Here is a 19,983-nt window from a genome sequence, read left to right on the forward strand (position 1 = left end):
GTGAGTGGGTGAGTGAGTGGGTGAGTGAGCGGGTGAATGGGTGAGTGAGTGAGTGAGTGGGTGAGTGAGTGTGTGAGTGGGTGGGTGAGTGGGTGGGTGGGTGAGTGAGTGGGTTAGCTGGTGAGTGCACGTGTGAATGAGTGGGTGAGTGAGTCGGCGAATATATGAATGAGTGGGTGGAGTGCACGAGTGAGTAGTTGAATGTATGAGTGAGTAAATGTGTGAATGAGTAAGTGAGTGCACGGGTGAGTAGGTTAATGTATGAACGAGTGGGTGAGTGAATGAGTCAGTAGGTGCGTGAGTGAACGTGTGAATGAGTGGGTGAGTATTTCGTTGAGTGAATGAGTGGCTGAGTGAGCGCGTTGTTGTGCCCTGTAGTGTGGGTGTTGGTTGAACGCAGAGTGTGGTCGTCTGCTATGAAATTCACGGGAAATTCTCAGGGACAGTAACCGCGCGACAGAAGAGCGATACGAAATCAACTGCACATTTGTATGGATCGCGACGCGATTCAAATAACCGGACTCAGTTAGTCCTCTATTTTAACATCACCGCCTGCTTCAATCAATAAACACCCCTCCCCTCACCACCGATGATCGTAACAAAAAAAAGTTTGAAAAAAAAAATCCAGCGAAAAAAAAAATCCCCTAAACCCGATGCCACACGCGGTCGCTCAGGAATTACAAAGTGCTTCCCAAGTAGCGGCTCTCGAGATAGCATCTGAACCCCGGGCCGGACACCTCTTCATTAGGCACGGGGCCTGGCGGGCAGGGCGCGGCAGGGAACGAGGCGATGACAGAAGGGGAGGGAGGTGGGGGGTGGTGGGAGGGAGGAGAGGGATGGAGTAGTGGTGATGGGTTGTGGTGTTGCAGTTGAGTGAGTGGTGTTGGTGGTGGTGATAGTGGAGGGGGGGGTGACCTGATGTGATGTGGGTGTGTGTATGTGCGTGTGTGCAGTCGCCCTCCAACAACAACGGAGGGCAGAGGAGCGACGCTCACAACAACGAGCGGAGCGCCGGGTGGCTAAAGCACAGCAAGTTGGTACAGTAGGGGGGCACAGGTGGTGCATCAGCCAGTCATCTTGGTCTGCCCCGTGACCTCCTGCCAGCGGGCGTTCGACACTTCACGTGGCCTCAAGGTGCACTTGGCCTGGCACAAGCGTTGTGGTGACGTCAGTGCCACTTAGTGGCGAATGGCGGTTGGTGTTGTTGTTGTGTGTGAGTACCTGGTGCAGTGTGTGAACATCGTCACTGGGGAGACAAAGGCGGCCGGGCGTTGTGTTAGCCACCCACTCCGTCGTGTGCCGTGCCGGCCTTCATATGTGCTCGCTAACTACACTTGCCCCAACAGTCTGTTAAGGCTATACGGGGGAGCTTTGTCTTTGTGTGGAGTAGGGGGGGGGGGAGCGGTGGCTCAGCGGTTAGCGCACTGCTCTCCTAACCCGGCGACCAGAGTTCGATTCCCGTTCATGGCTTATACCAGTGATGATTATATTATCGGAACCGGTTCGAGGCCTCCCCTACGTCGACTGTCCGTCTGTGTACAGCATGTGTCTGTGTACAGCATGTGTCTGTGGACAGCATGTGTCTGTGGACAGCATGTGGACAGCATGTGTGTGTGTGCTTGTACACAATACACTCAGCCATGCATTCATGTACACGGTATTTCACGCTCAGCAATAGGCGCTCGCTAACACTGACCTCTCAACAATAGACTATGTTGGCCATTAGGGGGCGATATTGCCCTGTGTGTGTGTGTTGTGTGGGCGAGCGGTGGTGCATTGGTTAGCGCACCGCACGACGAAGCCGGCTACGGCACGGGTTCGATTCCCGCTCACAGCCAACAGCGCTGACGATTATTTGAACCGGTTTCTGGGCCTCCCCTAGGTCGACTCAGCCTCAAATAAGTATCTGGTGCGGTGTGTAAACATCGCCACCGGGGAAGCAAAGGCGGCCGGGCGTGGGATGCTGGCCACCCACCCCCTCGTGCGCCGTTCCTGCCTTCATAGGTGCTCGCTAACAGCACTTGCCCCCAATAGCCTGTTAAGCCTATACGGGGGATCATTGCCTTTGTCTTTGTTGTGCCCAATGATGCCGGATGGTGGCGTCAACTCACACAAACACACACCCACACCATCAACAACAACAACACCGCAACCCGCGTGGTGGTGGGTGGGTGGTGGTGGATGGTGGTGGGAGCGGGGAGCGGTGGCGGAGTGATTAGCGCACTAAAATCGGGCGGTTGCGATTCAGTTCCTGGGCACCCGCGGGTGACATCGGGTGGCGGTGATCGAAGTCTCAGCTCCGTGCGGCCGAGCCACCCCGTCTACTCTCGTGCCCCGGCGCGTGAAAAATAAATAAAAAATAAATAAAAAATAAATAAAAAAAATCGGCACCTGGGGAGACAAAGGCGGTCGGGCGTGGTTCTTGGTCACAGCAACATCCCTCGTGTCGTCGAAGCGACCTTCGCCGACTGTTCTCGAACAAGCACTTGCCCCGGGCAGCTTCACGTCGGCTACACGGGACATCTTTGTCTTTGTGCGGCGCGCGTGGGATGTTGGAGGGGACGTTTGTGTGGGAGATGTGCGTGCCTGTGTGTCTGGGCCTCCCCTAGGACGACTCAGCCTCAAATAAGTACCTGGTGCGGTGTATACATCGTTGGTGGGGAGACAAAGGCGGCCGGGTGTGGGGTGCTGGCCACGCACCCCCTCGCGTGCCGTGCCGGCCTTCCCAGGTGCCCGCTAAACAGCACTTGCCCCTACAGTCTGTTACAGACGATACGGGGATGGGGGCGGGGGGAGGTTGTCTTTGTGTGTATGGGGTGGCAGTGAGGGTGGGCTGCGAGGTGGGTATGTGCGTGCTGCGTGTGCTGTGTGTGTCGTTTGAATGAGCTTTCGATTTACTTTGCTAAATATTTATCGTAGCCTTCACGCTGGCGCCGAGTGTGTAACTATATCTCCAAAGACAGAGATTCTCTCCCCTCCCCGCCCCCCCACCACCGTGTTGACAGCCTGTTGGGGCAAGGTCGCCTTTCGCGACCAGCACCTATGAAGGCCGACACGGCACACACGAGGTTGGTGCGTGTGACCAGCTCCACGCCCGACCGCCTTTGTCTCCCCCCCCCTCCCCCCCCCCCGAGTGACGATGTCTAGGCGCCGCACCAGGTACTCATTTGAGGCTGAGTCGACCTAGGGGAGGCCCCGCAGCGGTTGAGATGAATCGTCGCTGGCGTTGTTGGCCGTGAGCGGGAATCGAACTCGGGTACTGGTGGGTTTGTGTCTGTATAAATTATGATTTTACGACGCGTTTTTATTCTTTGTCAATGCACTGCTGTATTCATCTATATTGTTGTGGCCATGCATCTAATTCCGTGTTGTGTCTGCATGTGTGTGTACGCGTGTCTGCCATTTCGATTGTGTACGTGCTTGCGCGTTTTCGTGCGTGTCCTTTTGTGCGTGCGGCATGCGTCTGTGTGTGTACGTGCGCCTGTGTGTGTGTCATGTAGCCCGCATGCCCAGCCACCGCATGCCTAAACAGCTTTTGTTCGGCCGGATCGAGGGGGCTAAACGGGCGCGGCACGGGCTAGAGAAGAGATGGAGTGATGTGGTACGGGAGGACGTGGAGCTGAGTGGACTTGCCGATGACTGGTACCAGCGGTGTCAAGATCGGCCTCAGTGGAGGAGGCTCGTGAAGGACGCTACTGGGCAGTTGGAGGCAGTCGCCCTCCAACAACAACGGAGGGCGGAGGAGCGACGCTCACAACAACGAGCGGAGCGCCGGGTGGCTAAAGCACAGCAAGTTGGCACAGTAGGGGGCACAGGTGGTGCATCAGCCAGTCATCTCGGTCATCTCGGTCAGTCGACCCGTGGCACCTGGGTCTGCCCCGTGACCTCCTGCCAGCGGGCGTTCGACACTTCACGTGGCCTCAGGGTGCACATGGCCTGGCACAAGCGTCGTGGTGACGTCACCGCCACTTAGTGGCGAATGGCGGTTGTTGTTGTTGTTGTGTTTATATCTTTCTCGATGGGGAGCGGTGGCGCAGTGGTTAGCGCACTGCGCTACGAACCCGGCACCCCGAGTTCGAGTCCCGCTCGCGGCCACCAATTAAGCGGCGAATATCTATCTGAACCACAGCGCCTAGGTCGACTCAGCCTTTAAAAAATAGTGTGTAAATATCAACGCTGGGGGAGAGAAAGGTGGCCGGGTTTTGGCATTGTCCCTCAACCCCATCGTGTGCCGTGTCGGCCTTCGTTGTATCCCCCAACAATGTGTCCAGGTTGTCTTTGGTGTGTCTCTCTGTGTGTGTCTCTCTGTGTGTCTCTCTCTGTCTGTGTCTCTCTGTCTGTGTCTCTCTGTCTGTGTCTCTCTGTGTGTCTCTCTGTGTGTCTCTCTGCACGTGTGTGTCCAGGTTGTCTTTGGCGTGTGTCTCTCTGTGTGTCTCTCTGTGTGTCTCTCTGTGTGTCTCTCTCTGTGTGTCTCTCTGTCTGTGTCTCTCTGTGTGTCTCTCTGCACGTGTGTGTCCAGGTTGTCTTTGGCGTGTGTCTCTCTCTGTGTGTCTCTCTCTGTGTGTCTCTCTGTGTGTCTCTCTGTGTGTCTCTCTGCACGTGTGTGTCCGTGTGCGCTTCTTAAAACGCACGCGTTTATCTGCGAGCCACGGCTCCCCATCGACCTCAGAGCGAATCCCAACGACGGCTGACGTCAGTAGCGCCTGATATCAGAACCGCTCTTGGGGTATTCCTCTAGGTCGACTCAGCCTTAAATGAAGCACTGCATGCGACACAAAAAAAAACAAAGGCGGCTGGTCGAGGGGGTCAACGACGCTTCCCCTTTAATACGCGCGCCTTTAATAGGTGCTCGCTAACAGCACTTGCCCTGCACGCGTATATACGGGTTGTCTTGTGTGTGTATGCGTGCAATGTAAGCACACACTTAGACACCGTATCTCATGTCAGTATTTTCTGCAGCGGTATTTCGGGAGTCATCATCATCCTCAGTATCATTATCATCACCATACTTCAGCACAGGGCTCAACACGTGCGTCTATGGTTGCCATGCCGCCCAACCGAGGACTCATCTGCGACCGAATAAGCAGGCAACGTCATGTTGCTCGACACATCCCATCGGCCTACAGCTTGGGCCGGCGTCCACATTCGGAGTCTCGTCGGCAGACAGAGAGTCTCGCCTTTGGCTTCGACCAAAAGGCACCCTCGGGGTTTGTCGTCGTGGACGTACCGGCGGACCGACAGATGGGCGAACGAATAACCCAGTGGACGGATGACCCAGTGAATGAATAGCCCAGTGAATGAATAACCCAGTGAACGAATAACCCAGTGGACGAATACCCCAGTGAACGGATGACCCAGTGAACGAATAATCCAGTGAATGAATAACCCAGTGAACGAATAACCCAGTGAATGAATAACCAAGTGAACGAATAAGCCATTGCATGAATAACCCAGTGAACGAATAACCCAGTGAATGAATAACCAAGTGAACGAATACGCCATTGCATGAATAACCCAGTGAACGAATAACCCAGTTAATGAATAACCCAGTCAACGAATAAGCCATTGAATGAATAACCCAGTGAACGAATAACCCAGTGAATTAATAACCCAGTGAACGAATAACCCAGTGAATGAATAACCAAGTGAACGGATAAACCATTAAATGAATAACCCAGTGAACGAATAACCCAGTAAATGAATAACCAAGTGAACGAATAAGCCATCGAATGAATAACCAAGTGAACGAATAAGCCATAGAATAAATAACCCGGTGAACGAATAACCCAGTGAACAACTACCCCAATGAACGAATTACCCAGTAAATAAATAACTCAGTGAACGAATTACGGAACGACTCAACGGACGACGCGCACGCGCGCGCTGAGACTTGTATACTTATAAGCTTCTCATATTGGAGGATAATAATAATAATAAACTATTACGTTCTCGACTAATATAAATTAATTCTTGTATTTTGTTATGCATCCTGGCGTTAGCACCTCTGGCTTCGTTGTGAATGTTGTTACGTGTTGACTTCACCGCATTCGCAGTGTGAAACATTTAATCACCCGAGCAGCTACGGGCGTTGGGGTTTGTAAGATTGAAATGCGTAATTATTCTGTTGACTATTGAATCGTGATTCACCAATTCATTAACAAATGGCTCTCTCTCTCCACGTCGTGTCGGTCCGTGGCGGGGAGGCAGCAAGAGGGAGTTGGTGTGGAGCGGTGGGGGGGGGGGGTGTTTTGGCCATACTTCACCACTCTGGTCAGCGTGGGTTGGTGGAGTTTGAAGATGCGAGGGGGGTTGGGGGTGGGCGGTTAGGGCCTAAATGTGACTGACCAGTTAGGGTATATGACTGGTTAGGGCCTGACGTCACGCACCTAGGGGGGGGGCGGTCAGACATTTGTGACAATGTGTGAGGAGGGGGGGGGTTGAGAAATGTGACGTCACATTAAAATGCGCAACTTTAAATAAATATAGACAACACGTTCTACTTAATTAAATAGACTTTTTAATAAATATATTTATCCTACAACATCAGAGTGCAGCGCCACATTAAATACGCACTACAATGACAAAAGTTTAAAGCGATTTCAATCATGTTTTCATTTCAAAATGGAAATATGGTTTTGGGGGGGGGGGGCAGAGCTTCGTGACGTCATATTTGAGGGGGGGGGGGTCTGACTTTTTGTGACGCCGTGTGACGAGGGGGGGGGGGGGTCCAAAATCGTCCAAAATCGCGTGACGTCATTTATGGACGGCCCCTAAGAACTCACCGAGCTATGCAGCAAGCTCTTTGTTTTAACCGAAGCGACGTGTCCACAAGTAATAGCTCGGGGAAATTGTAGCCAGTCGTGTGGACAAATGCCCCCCCCCCCCCGGAGGGCACGTCGCTTTCTACACGTGGAGGGAAAAACACCCGAGGACTGGGAGGAAAATCCACGCGATCACGGGGACAGAGCGAGAGAGACACGCAAACTCCAAATATACAGCAGCAACAGGCGTCAGGATCTGGATCTAACCCACGACCTCCTGTATACCAGGCTAGGTAGTTAACATCTCCTAGCCACCGTGATGATGATGATGAGAGAGAGACACGCAAACTCCACATATACAGCAGCAGGCGTCAGGATCTGGATCTAACCCACGACCTCCTGTATACCAGGCTAGGTAGTTAACATCTCCTAGCCACCGTGATGATGATGATGAGAGAGAGACACGCAGACTCCAAATATACAGCAGCAGGCGTCAGGATCTGGATCTAACCCACGACCTCCTGTATACCAGGCGAGGTAGTTAATATCTCCTAGCCACCGTGATGCTGATAAGAGAGAGAGACACGCAAACTCCAAATATACAGCAGCAGGCGTCAGGATCTGGATCGAACCCACGACCTCCTGTAGACCAGGCGAGGTAGTTAACATCTCCTAGCCACCGTGATGATGATAAGAGAGAGAGAGACGCAAACTCCAAATACACAGCAGCAGGCGTCAGGGTCGGGATCGAAACCACGACCTCCTGTAGACCGGGCGAAGTAGTTGACATCTCGCCAGCATCGGCGTTGTCACAACCCAGAGGGTGGTAGCTGCTGGCAGTGGATCTGTGTGGCCAGGGTTGACGAGACGAGAGAAAAGGCGGACGGCGGAAAGATGGAACAGATGGACGCACAGGCGAAGTGGATGTTTGTCTCAGTAATAGACTTAGACTGTACAAAGACAAAGATCCCCCGTGTAGCCTTAACAGGCTGCTGGTGCAAGCGCTGTCAGCGAGCACCTATGAAGACCGGCACGGCACACGAGGGAGTTGGTGGCCAGCACCGCGCCCGGCCGCCTTTGTCTCCCTCGTGGCGATGTTTACACATCACACCGGGTACTCATTGTAGGCTGAGTCGACCTAGGGGAGGTCCAGGACCGATACAGATAATCGTCACTGGTGTTGACCGTGAGTGGGAAGCATGCCTCTGTGTCTACAGAGGCATGCTGCTGCTGCTGCACGGCCTTCTTTTACGTTGAGATGTTTATCAGACGATTTGAATGATGGTGATGAGTTGTGGTTATTAAGTGGGAGGAGGAATCTGGAGAACCCGGAGAAAACCCCACGGCTGCCTTGCACGAAGGAAAGAGAGACACTTCACGCAGGGATTTCAGTCAGGTAAATGCCAGCAACACGATACAATCACGATACAATCACGATACAGGGCCCATCTGCTCATCACCGCTGCAACTCGATTCCTGAGCGAGTAGCCCATGTAATGATTTATACGGGAGACGGTCATGGTGATGGTGATGATGGTTATAGCTATGATGGTTATAGCTATGATGGTTATGACCGTAGTCAGATCGTGAACTTACCTGGATTTTGTTGTATTTAATTATCACAAGCTGAGCTAATGCAATCACAGTATATCCGATACATTATATAACCAGTATTAACCACAGCCACGTCATGTTGCTACATATATACAAATTATAAAACCATAACCGTAAATTATAACACAGACAATGATCCCCCGTATAGCCTTAACAGCCTGTTGGGGCAAGTGCTGTTTGCGAGCAGCACCTATGAAAGCCGGGACGGCACGTGACGGGGTGGGGGGGGGGCAGCACCAAGCCCAGCCGCCTTTGTCTCCCCGGTGCCCGTGTTGTTTATGCACCGCACCAGATACTCGTTTATGGCTGAGTCGACCTAGGGGAGGCCCACGATCGGTTCAGATAATCGTCACCGGTGTCAACCGTGAGCGGGAATCGGGTCGCAGGGTTCGTGCCGCGACGCTACCGCTCCCCACGATGTTGAGATGCGTGCAAAGACAAAGGTGCCCCGTACAGTCGTGCCAGACATGGAGGGGCAAGTGCTGTTTGCGAGAAGTACCGATGAAGGCCGGCACGGCACGCGATGGGGTGGGTGGCCAGCACCACGCCCGGCCGCCTTTGTCTCCCCGGTGCTTACACACACACTGTCACGCACACCACACGATACAGTACAGTGCTCGCTCTGGGTCCGGCCTACGGGAAAGAATTTCCATTCCCGGAGAATGAATCTCTGTCGCCACGACACCATTCCTATTTATTTGTTAGAATTATAATTTGGACATATCTATTTTTGATAATATATATGTATGCTTAAATGCCTCTCTGTATTTTAAACAATTAACGAATATGTTGCTCAGATTTGAAAAAAAATGTGGTTTCAATCATCGGCATCAACGATCTTCGTGAATCTTCTCCCTCTCATCTCTCTCATCTCTCTCATCATCTCCCTCTCATCTCTCTCCTTTCAACTCTGTCTCTCTCCTCTCTCATCTCTCTCTTCCATATCTCTCCGTTTTCCCTTCTCTCTCTCATCATCTCTCATCTCCCTCATCATCTCACTCTCGTATCTCTCCTTTCTCTTTTCATCTCTCCTCATCTCTCCTCATCTCATCTCTCTCCTTTCAACTCTCTCATCTCTCTCTCTTCCATATCTCTCCTTCCCCTCTTCTCTCCCACCATCTCTCCTCACCCCTCTCACCTCGCTCGTCTATTCTCGCTGCGCATCTTTGCGCGCACGGCGCGGCCGTGGCCAACGCTCGTGAAGGTGCAAGGGAGACGGGATCGGTGGTGCAGCTGTCGAGCAGCGCGCAGGCGGTGCAACTGCACCCAGCGGGCCGGGGAGGCCCAGGCGCCGCCGGGCTAGGAAGGAGGGAGGGAGATGGAATTGTACAGGAGACGGACGGGGGGGGACATTTGATTCTTCGTATCGGAGTTGACCAATGCCAACCGCGCTACTCCACTGGGTGAGAGGTCACCTACGTTGCGAATTGGCGTGCGCGCTTGTTCACTCAGTCGTTCGTTCTTTGACATTTTTCACTCGATATCTCAACACGAGGGAGGGGAGGGGAGGCAGGCAGGGAGGGAGAACGCATAGCGAGATGGAGAGAGCGAGAGAGACGGAGCGAGACGCAAGGAACGAACAGAGGGGAGAGTGGGAGGCAGAGACGGGAGAGCGAGGAGAACGTGGTAGAGAGAGAGGCGGAGAGAGGCAGAGAGAGAGAGCGCAGAGTAACGCATCCTTAATCCGTGTCTGGCCGAACCGAATTGCGGAAAATGCGGATCGGGTGGATCGTGGGGATTGACTCGTGATGTCCGGCAGGTGGGTTCCCTCCGGATGCAGTGGAGAGCTCCGCTATCTGATTATTATCATCATCATAAACATCATTATTATAATCAGAATATTTATTTATACCGCAGGAGGAATCCGATGAGCTATGAAGCTCTTTCTCACAGATGCGCAGTAGGGGCACGGGGTCATAACGTGGCATCAACAAACAAAACAAAAACACGATGCGAGTGCACAGTCTAGAAAATGTAAACAAATCGTAAAAAAGTAAATACATACACACACAAATAAAACTAAACTCAAGCCGACTGAGCTATTCGCTTTAAACGCAAGACTAATCATCGTCAGTCGTGATCACTCCACTGCTGGATGAGTGCCGTGACTGCGTCGCAAAAACCTCTCACGCGATCCGATCCGTCCGTCCGCAGTCCGCCAACACGAGACGACTTCAACCCCCGGGGCGCATCGCTCCTTTCGCCCGCCACTCCACCCTCGCAGTCGACCGCGGTCAGTCTGCGAGGCGAACTGCAGAGCGTGGATGCGCGAACAACGGCGCCACCACCGCTCCACGTGTCATGGAATTGTTACAGGGAGGTTCCAAAAAAAATGTGTTAGCGCTTATACGAGGCTATCGTTTTTGTGTTTTTTTTTTAATGGGGAAAAGAACGGATCATAATACCGCTGTAACATGACAACGGATGTATGTGTATGGCTTCAAAACGCCATCGTTGTCAACACGTGTCTGGAATCTTGTCCAGGTGCTCTCCAGAGCACGGAGGCCACATTTCTCGTGGTGTTGTTGCAATTTCTCAGAAGTGTTAAAAACATTGTTTTGAAGCGCCCTGTACGTATATATAGACATACATACACACGGTGTTGTGAATGGCGATGATTGTTGAGTAGATTCATTATCTGGCCTGGGCGCGTGAACAACCAAAGGATAACCCACGGTGGCATTTGGTGATGAGACGAAATATTATTATTATAATGATGATGGTGGTGAGACATGATCGTATGATGATATTTTATGATGATGATGACGATGGTGAGATTTTACGATGTTGGTGATGATGATACAGCATCTCGTGACGTTGAATGAACTATCTGGTCGGGCACGCATGGAACTCAACAGGAGAGGAGAGGCCTTTTGGTGGGTTTTTTTTTGCGTGTGTTCAGTTTGTTGTCTATCCTCCCCCGCCCGCACCTCCGATTAACACGATTGGCTACGTACGGTGCGAAAAAGGTTCAACACGCGTACATAAACACGTTTCATTACAACTGCGTTTTGTGGAAAGTTTGCTCCCCCCACCCCCCACCTCCGATTAGCACAGTCGGATAGGTACGGTGCGAAAGAAGTTCAACATACACAAGATCTTGTGGTCATGCTGATGAGATGTTGAGGCAAGATCTGAAAACAATGACAAGATTTGATGATGATGATGATGCTGATGATGATGATGAGATAAGATTTGATGATGATGATGATGATGACGATGATGCTGATGATGAGATAAGTTTTGATGATGATGATGCTGATGATGAGATAAGATTTGATGATGATGATGATGATGATGCTGATGATGAGATAAGATTTGATGATGATGATGCTGATGATGAGATAAGATTTGATGATGATGATGATGATGATGATGCTGATGATGAGATAAGATTTGATGCTAACGAAACAGATCAAACGACGACGACGACGACGATGATGATGATGACGACGATGTTTGTTGACTTTGCTGATGTTTGTTTGTTGTTGTTGAGCGAACCACGTGGTCAGACTCAAAGCGGGAGGAACGGCGCGGTGTTTGTCAACACGAGTCGGCTCTGTGGTTGCGGCGTCACTGCTGCTACGACGCGTCGGCTGGCGGGGGGGGGGGCAGGCAGGTGGGGGGGCAGGGGAGGGGAGTGGGGGCCAGGGGGGGTGGGGGCCATCATCGCCCCCCGCCACCCCCACCACATGCTGATTATTAATTGTGCCGTGCCAGGCGCAAGGTGAGACGTCTCTGTAGGATAGCAGGTATTAGCGATGGGCGAATTTTGCTTTTACGGCCCCCCTTCGTCCCCTTAATAGCAGCTGCCTCCCATTAGCATTTTTTTTTGTGCCTTCGCGTAATTATGCGTGCGTCCGTGAGGCTGTGAGCGAGCGCGGGGTTGTAGGTGCGCTCGCATGCGCGTGCGTGCGCGTGCGTGCGTGTGACGACGCTGTCTGTGGGGTGTGAATGTGCGAGTGCGCTTGGTGTCCGCGTGTCTGTGCGCGTGCGCGCGCGTGTGTGTGTATTATGACTGTAATGTAAGTATACGGTCGGGTGTGTGTATATATTGTAAGAATATAATTGTGTTATTTATATAGTATGTGCGCATCTATATGTGTGTATGCGTGTGCGTGTTTATATATATATGTATATATAGTGAATCTGGTGAGCCGGGTTCGATTCCCGTTCACGGCCAACGCCGGTGACGATTCACTTGAATCGGTCGTGGGCCTCCACTAGGTCGACTCAGCCTCAAATGAGTATCCGGTGCAGTTTGTGAAAATTATCGCCACCGGGGAGACAAAGGCGGCCTTGCGTGGTGCTGGCCACCCACCCCCTCGTGTGCCGTGCCGGCCTTGATAGGTGCTCGCTAACAGCGTGTTGCGTGTGTGTTGTGTGTGTGTGCGCGTATGTGTGTTTGTGTACGTGTTTGTGCTGGGGTAATGAGTATAATGAACTGTATACACGCGTATCGATGTATATGTGGATTCTACATGCACTGGTTCACATGGTCTGTGCCACACGTGGGTACATATATACATACATATACCCGTGTATGTGTGTATGGGTGCATGCGTACGTGCAAAGTGGTGCGTTATGACTGTTGAATTACCTTGACTGCATTAATAGGTGCTCGCTAACAGCACTTGCTCCAACAATGTGTATCTATACGGGCTATATTTGTCTGTTATTATGTATCTATGTACGTGTGTTAGAATGGCTCTGTATATGATGTGGTTATAATCATGTGCATATATGTGAGGGTGTTTTCCCCCGGAGCGCATTTAAGTCCGAGTCGACCTAAGGGAGACCCAGAACAGGTTTCAGATATTCGTCACTGAAGTTGGCCGCGTGAGGGTAATCGAACTCGGGTCGCTGGGTTTGTCATTACTCTACTGCCACTTCCCACACCAGAATGTGTGTACACACACACACCCAACAACAATTGCTATTCCACACGGCGTGGCGGTGACGTCACCACAGCGCTTGTGCCAGGCTAGGTGCACTTTGAGGCTAGCACGTGAAGTGTGGAAGGCTGACTGCAGGCAGGTCACGGGATAGACCCAGGTGTCACTGGTTGACTGAAATGACTGGCAGATGCACCACTAGTGCTCCCCATTCTGCCAACGCGCTGCGTTTTAGTCGCCCTGCGCTCCCTCTCGTTGTTGTGAGCGTCGCTCCTCCGCCCTTTGCTGTTGTTGGAGGGCGACTGCCTCCAACTGCCCGGTAGCAGCGTCCTTCACGAGCCTCCTCCTCCACAGAGGCCCATCTTTACCACCGCTGCTACCAATCATCGGCAAGTCCACTCAGCTCCACGTCCTCCTGTACCACATCACTCCATATCTTCTCCAGCCCGTGCCGCGCCCGTTTAGCCGCTTCTATGCGGCCAAACAGAAGCTGATTGGGCATGCGGTTGGCTGGGCATGCGGGCTACATGACCCAGCCAATGCAGCCTCGCCTGCCGGAGGAGCTCAATGATGGGGACTGTGTCCAGATCTCACAAGGAGCTGGCATATTCTGTGGTTATTTCGGTAAAGTCACGTGGATAGAAAAATCAAATAAAAAAATAATAATAATAATAAAAATTTTTGTATTATTTTTATTTTATTTTTCTATCAACGTGGCTTTACCGAAAAAACCAAAGAATATGAATTCCTGCAGTCACGAAAGTTTTAAGTAAAAATTTAAAAAATCTGTCATTTGTCTGGTTAAACCCAGGATGGATCGTAGGCAGGCCAGCCTAAATGTTGCAAACCTGCGCAGATGTTCCTTTAAAGGGAAAGGGGATCGACGCTTCGCAAATGAAGACGAGAAGACACACACACACGCACGTCACGTCGGCGTTTGTGTCTCCACGGCGAGGTACGGTCACAGCGAACGACAAAGGGCTGTCAATGATCGTCATCATCATCATCGTTATCGTCGTTATTATGACTGCGAGCAAAGCCGAACGCGCTTTGGAGTACAACAGTCTCCTGTCCAGCCCGTCCGCCAGCCAGCCAAACTTTTTTTTTAGATAATATAATTATGATGACTACGATGTTTAGTTAACGCGACGATAACGAGTGTGTGTGTGGGGGGGTGGGGCAGTGTCTGTGAGGTGTGTGTAGTGTGTGTGTGTCTGTTTACCTTGCAGATTAAACACAAGTACTGGTTCATTCACAACAGATAATTTTAAATCTCCGTCGGTCTTTGTTTACAGTCGCTGTTGTGTGTGTGCGGAACTGTGTGTGTGCTGTGTGTGTGAACCTGTGTGTGTGTGTGTGAACCTGTGTGTGTGAACCTGTGTGTGTGAACCTGTGTGTGTGAACCTGTGTGTGTGTGTGAACCTGTGTGTGTGAACCTGTGTGTGTGTGAACCTGTGTGTGTGTGTGTGAACCTGTGTGTGCGTGTGAACCTGTGTGTGTGTGTGTGTGAACCTGTGTGTGTGTGTGTGTGAACCTGTGTGTGTGAACCTGTGTGTGTGTGTGTGAACCTGTGTGTGTGTGTATGTGGGGAGCGGTAGTGTAGTTGTTAGCGCGCTGCGCTACGAACCCGGCCGCCCGAGTTCGATTCCCGCTCACGGCCACCAACACCAGTGACGATTATCTGAACCGGTCCTGAGCCTCCTCTAGGTCGACTCAGCCTCAAATGAGTATCTGGTGCGGTGCGTAAAAACATCGGCACTGGGGGAGACAAAGGCGGCCGGGCGCCGTTCTGGCCACCCACCCCCTCCCTCGTGTGCCGTGCCGGCCTTCATAGGTGCTACTCGCTAACAGCACTTGCCCCAACAGTCTGTTGGGCTATACGGAGGATCTATGCCTTTGTTTTGTGAGCGGTGGCGCAGTGATTAGCGCACTGCGCTTCATAAGACGATCACCCCGAGTTGGATTCCCGATCACGGCCATCGTCACCGACGAAAATCGTCGCGATTCCGGGTCCTGCTTTTAGGTTGGCTCAGCCGTAAATGAGACAAAGGAGGCCGGGTGTGATACCCGCCTTAATAGGTACTCGCTAACAACACTTGGCATACTGATATATTTTTCATGTGTAGGGTGCCTTGATGTGTGTGTGTATATACAATCAGTGCTACGTATGTGGGGTGTGTGTGTGTGTGCATTGCGTGTGGATTGTGTTTCTCGTTAAGTGCGCCTTATGGGATATCTTGTGTCTGTGTGTTGGCCGTGTGTGGTGTGTGTGTGTAGTGTGTGTGTTGGCCGTGTGTGTGTGTGTGTAGTCTGTGTCTTGGCAGTGTGTGGTGTGTGTAGTCTGTGTGTGTGGTGTGTGTAGTCTGTGTGTGTGGTGTGTGTATGAGTGTGCGCGTTTATTTCGTGGGGAGCGCTGCGCTACGAACCCGGCGATCCGGGTTCAATTCCCACTCCCGGCCAACACCAAGTGACGTTTATCTGCACCGGTCCTGTGCCTCCCCTAGGTCGACTCGGCCTCAAATGAGTACCTGGTGCGGTGTGTGTTAACATCGCCACTAGAGAGACAAAGGCGGCCGGACGTGTTTCTGGCCACCCACCCCCTCGTGTGCCGTGCCGGCCTTCATAGGCGCTCGCTAACAGCACTTGCCCCAACAGTCTGTTACAGGCTACACGGGGGATCTTTGCCTTAGTCTTTGTCACGCACCCTTGTCCGTGTGGACATACTGTGCATAAGTGCGCGCGTGTGTATATGGGTGTTCGTGTGCTGTACTATACGTGTGTGTTGTGTGTGTGTGTATACGTGTGTATGTATCATTGTTACGAGTGTATATTTTCTATTCTGTATATATATACACATTTAGTGATGCATAGCCACCCATCCACCCCTCGTGTGCCGTGCCGGCCTTCACATGTGCTCGCTAACATCACTTGCCCCAACAGTCTGTTAAGGTTACACGGGGAATATCTATTTTTTTTCACAATTCTATATAGAGATATTAAAACACATATTTAATCTGTGCATGTGTGCGTGTGTGTATATATACGTAGGCGAGCAGGGAGATCTCGGGGAAAAATATCGCACGAGACGAACGCGAAACCCCGAGCCGCTCGCTAGCGGCGTGGACTCCTTAGCGGAGCGCGTGGAGAGAGCGTGGAGAGAGCGCGGAGAGAGCGCGGAGAGAGCGCGGAGAGAGCGCGGGGAGAGCGCGGAGAGAGCGCGGGGAGAGCGCGGGGAGAGCGCGGGGAGAGCGCGGGGAGAGGGGGGGAGAGGGGGGGAAAGGGGGGGAGAGTGCGGGGAGAGGGGGGGGAGAGCGCGGGGAGAGGGGGGGAGAGGGGGGGAAAGGGGGGGAGAGTGCGGGGAGAGGGGGGGAGAGTGCGGGGAGAGGGGCGGGGGGAGAGAGCGCCGGGAGAGTGTGGCAGAGAGTGGGGGGGGAGAGAGTGCGGGGCTAGGGGGGGGAGAGGGGGGAGAGGGGGGGGAGAGGGGGGAGAGCGGGGGGGGGGAGCGCGGGGAGAGGGGGGGGAGAGAGAGAGGGGGAAAGTGCCGAATGAGTGTGGCGAGTTCGAAGAGGCGCAGAGAGAGGCGCACGGGAGGGCGGGAGAGTACGAAGAGAGAGAGGGAGAGCACGGAGACGTGTTGTAGAGCGGAGAAGAGAGAGCGGAGAGAGAGAGTGCCGGGGAGAGGCAAAGCGAGTGAGAGAAAGAGAGTGGAGAGAGCGAAAAGAGAGAGCGGGGAGAGAGAGCGGAGAGAGTGCGGGAGAGAGACACGGGATCAGGCATCGAGAGGAGAGCGCGACAGAAAGAGAGGGAGAGTGCAGGGAGAGGGTGGAGAGAGTGCAGAGAGAGTGCAGGGAGAGGGTGGAGAGAGTGCAGGGAGTGGGTGGAGAGAGTGCAGGGAGTGGGTGGAGAGAGTTCAGGGAGAGAGTCTAGAGAGGGTGGAGAGCGAGAGAGGGAGAGTGTGAACGTGGAGAGCGCACAACGCGTCATGGATGCGGAGCACGAGTCGTCTTCGTGGCTCCGCCGCTTCTGGTTGCGCAGCTCGGTTGGGCGCTAGGATCACAGCAACCACAACAACAACAACCACAACAACAACAACCGCCACCACCAACCACCTCGTGCTCAACCACCGCGACCATCATCACAACCTCTTCGAGCGCAAAGGTGAACGCAATGGAGCATCCCGCACAGCTTCATAGACCGTCGTCGTCATCATCATCGTCGTCATCATCGTCATCATCGTCATCATCATCGTCGTCATCATAATCGTCATCATCATCATCGTCGTCATCATCAGCGTCGTCGTCATCATCGTCGTCGTCGTTATCATCATCATCGTCGTCATCATCATCATCATCATCGTCATCATCATCGTCGTCGTCATCATTACCGTCGTCGTCATCATCATCGTCGTCATCATCATCGTCGACATCATCATCATCATCATCGTCGTCGTCATCATCATCGTCGTCATCATCATCATCATCATCGTCATCATCATCGTCATCGTCGTCGTCGTCATCGTCATCATCGTCATCGTCATCATCATCATCATCGTCATCATCATCATCGTCATCATTACCGTCGTCATCATTACCGTCGTCGTCATCATCAGCGTCATCACCGTTACATTCGCAATCATCACCACATGTAATGAATCGTCATGTTGCTGTACTCACTACCATCGTGACAATGTCTATAATCAATGTACCACCATCATGGGTGTAATCACGAGTGTCGCTACAATCGATGCCACCATCAATGCCATCGCTGCCGTGGTCACCAATGTCGTCACATCTGCAATCGCTACCACCACCACCACCAGCTTCATCGCCCTCAAGATCACCACCACCTTCATCTCGCTCCCTCTCTTCCAAATCATAACTACCACCACCACAACCTTCCCCGCTATTATCACCACCACCACCACCATCATCAACAACATCCACCACCACCAACAACCACCCCCACCACCTTGCTTCTCGCCGCCAACGGGTTCTGGTCTGGCCGAATCGAGCCTCGAGTGGCGTTTCGGGCGATCGTGGTGGGAGTGGTGGTGGTGGTCGTGGTGGAGTGGTGGTGATAGTGTGATGGTGGTGGTGGTAGTGTGATGGTGGTGGAGTGGTGGTGGTGGTCGTGGTGGAGTGGTGGTCGTGGTGGAGTGAGGTGGTGGTCGTGGTGGTGGTGTGATGGTGGTGTTGGTGGTGTGATGGTGGTGGGCTGGTGGTGGTGATGGTGGTGGTGTGATGGTGGTGGTGTGATGGTGGTGGTGGTGGGGTGGTAGTGGTATGATGGTAGTGGTGATGGTGGTGGTGGGGTGGTGGTGATGATGTGATGGTGGTGGTGGTGATGGTGGTGGTGTGATGGTGGTGGTGGTGGTGTGGTTATCCGTGAATTATTATTATGCAGATTATAAGACGCACTCACTTTACCCCCCCTCCACCTCACAGATGTAAAACAAAAGTGTGGGGGGGGGGCGGTTGCAACTTAGAATCCGGTACTTTAAAACTAATTTGTGACGTCAACAACAACAACAACAACCTCGACGCATTCGTCAACAACACTGTGGCCCTAAACGGAATATATATACAAATAGGCGACGTTTCAGGCAACGGTCCTTCTCCATGGCACATAGTCAAACAAACAAAAAAAACACTCACACTCGTCAACGCAATTTGTGTCCAAATGAATGTGGCAAGAGCATCTTTGACAGCGAGTCTTGAGACTCGCGGTTTTCCTGGAAGAAGCAAACGCGCGATGATGGTGGTGATGTTGATGGTGGTGATGGTGGTGATGGTGGTGATGTTGATAGTGGTGATGGTGGTGATGGTGGTGATGTTGATGGTGGTGATGGTGGTGATGATAGTGATGGTGGTGATGTTGATGGTGGTGATGTTGATGGTGGTGATGGTGGTGATGTTGATGGTGGTGATGTTGATGGTGGTGATGGTGGTGATGTTGATGGTGGTGATGGTGATGGTGGTGATGTTGATGGTGGTGATGTTGATGGTGGTGGTGATGTTGATGGTGGTGATGTTGATGGTGGTGATGGTGGTGATGTTGATGGTGGTGATGGTGGTGATGTTGATGGAGGTGATGGTGGTGATGTTGATGGTGGTGATGTTGATGGTGGTGATGGTGGTGATGTTGATGGTGGTGATGTTGATGGTGGTGATGTTGATGGTGGTGATGTTAATGGTGGTGGTGATGTTGATGATGGTGGTGATGTTGATGATGGTGGTGATGTTGATGATGATGAACATCGCTCCGTGTGATGTATTATACAGTTTATACTGTACGGCTAATTGTCCTTTGCGCGGCAGGGGTGTGTGTGTCACTACGGATACGATTGTATCCCAGTGCCCACGTGGATATATTTGTTTAGTTTAAACGATTTAACCACATTCATACCGCTGTATATATTTGTTTTGCATTAACGCGTGTGTGTGTGTGTGTCTCGAGTTGACGATTATCTGAACCGGTCCTGGGCCTCCCCCAAGTCGACTCAGCCTCAAATGAGTACCTGGTGCGATGTGTCAACATCGCCACTGGGGAGACAAAGGCGGCCGGGCGTGGTGTTGACCACCCACCCCCATCGTGCGCCGTGCGGGCCGTTCATAGGTGCTGCTCGCTCACAGCACTTGCCCCTACAGTCTGTCGAAAGGCTACACGGGGGATCTTTGTCTTTTGTCTCGAGGTACACATGCGTATCCTGCATG

General features: G+C 52.4%; 1 protein-coding gene across 1 annotated transcript in view; it reads left to right on the forward strand.

Annotated features, from left to right (window-relative positions):
* Window positions 1-10,175, forward strand: part of LOC144943875 (SPARC-related modular calcium-binding protein 2-like) — a 79,477-nt gene extending 69,302 nt beyond the window's left edge. Inside the window, 1 exon segment of the mRNA XM_078871712.1 lies at window positions 10,135-10,175. Within this exon segment, the coding sequence (XP_078727838.1) occupies window positions 10,135-10,175 (41 nt within the window).
* Window positions 10,176-19,983: the final 9,808 nt, after the last annotated feature.

Source organism: Lampetra fluviatilis, chromosome 33 (assembly GCF_964198595.1).
Source record: "Lampetra fluviatilis chromosome 33, kcLamFluv1.1, whole genome shotgun sequence".
Taxonomy (NCBI): domain Eukaryota; kingdom Metazoa; phylum Chordata; class Hyperoartia; order Petromyzontiformes; family Petromyzontidae; genus Lampetra; species Lampetra fluviatilis.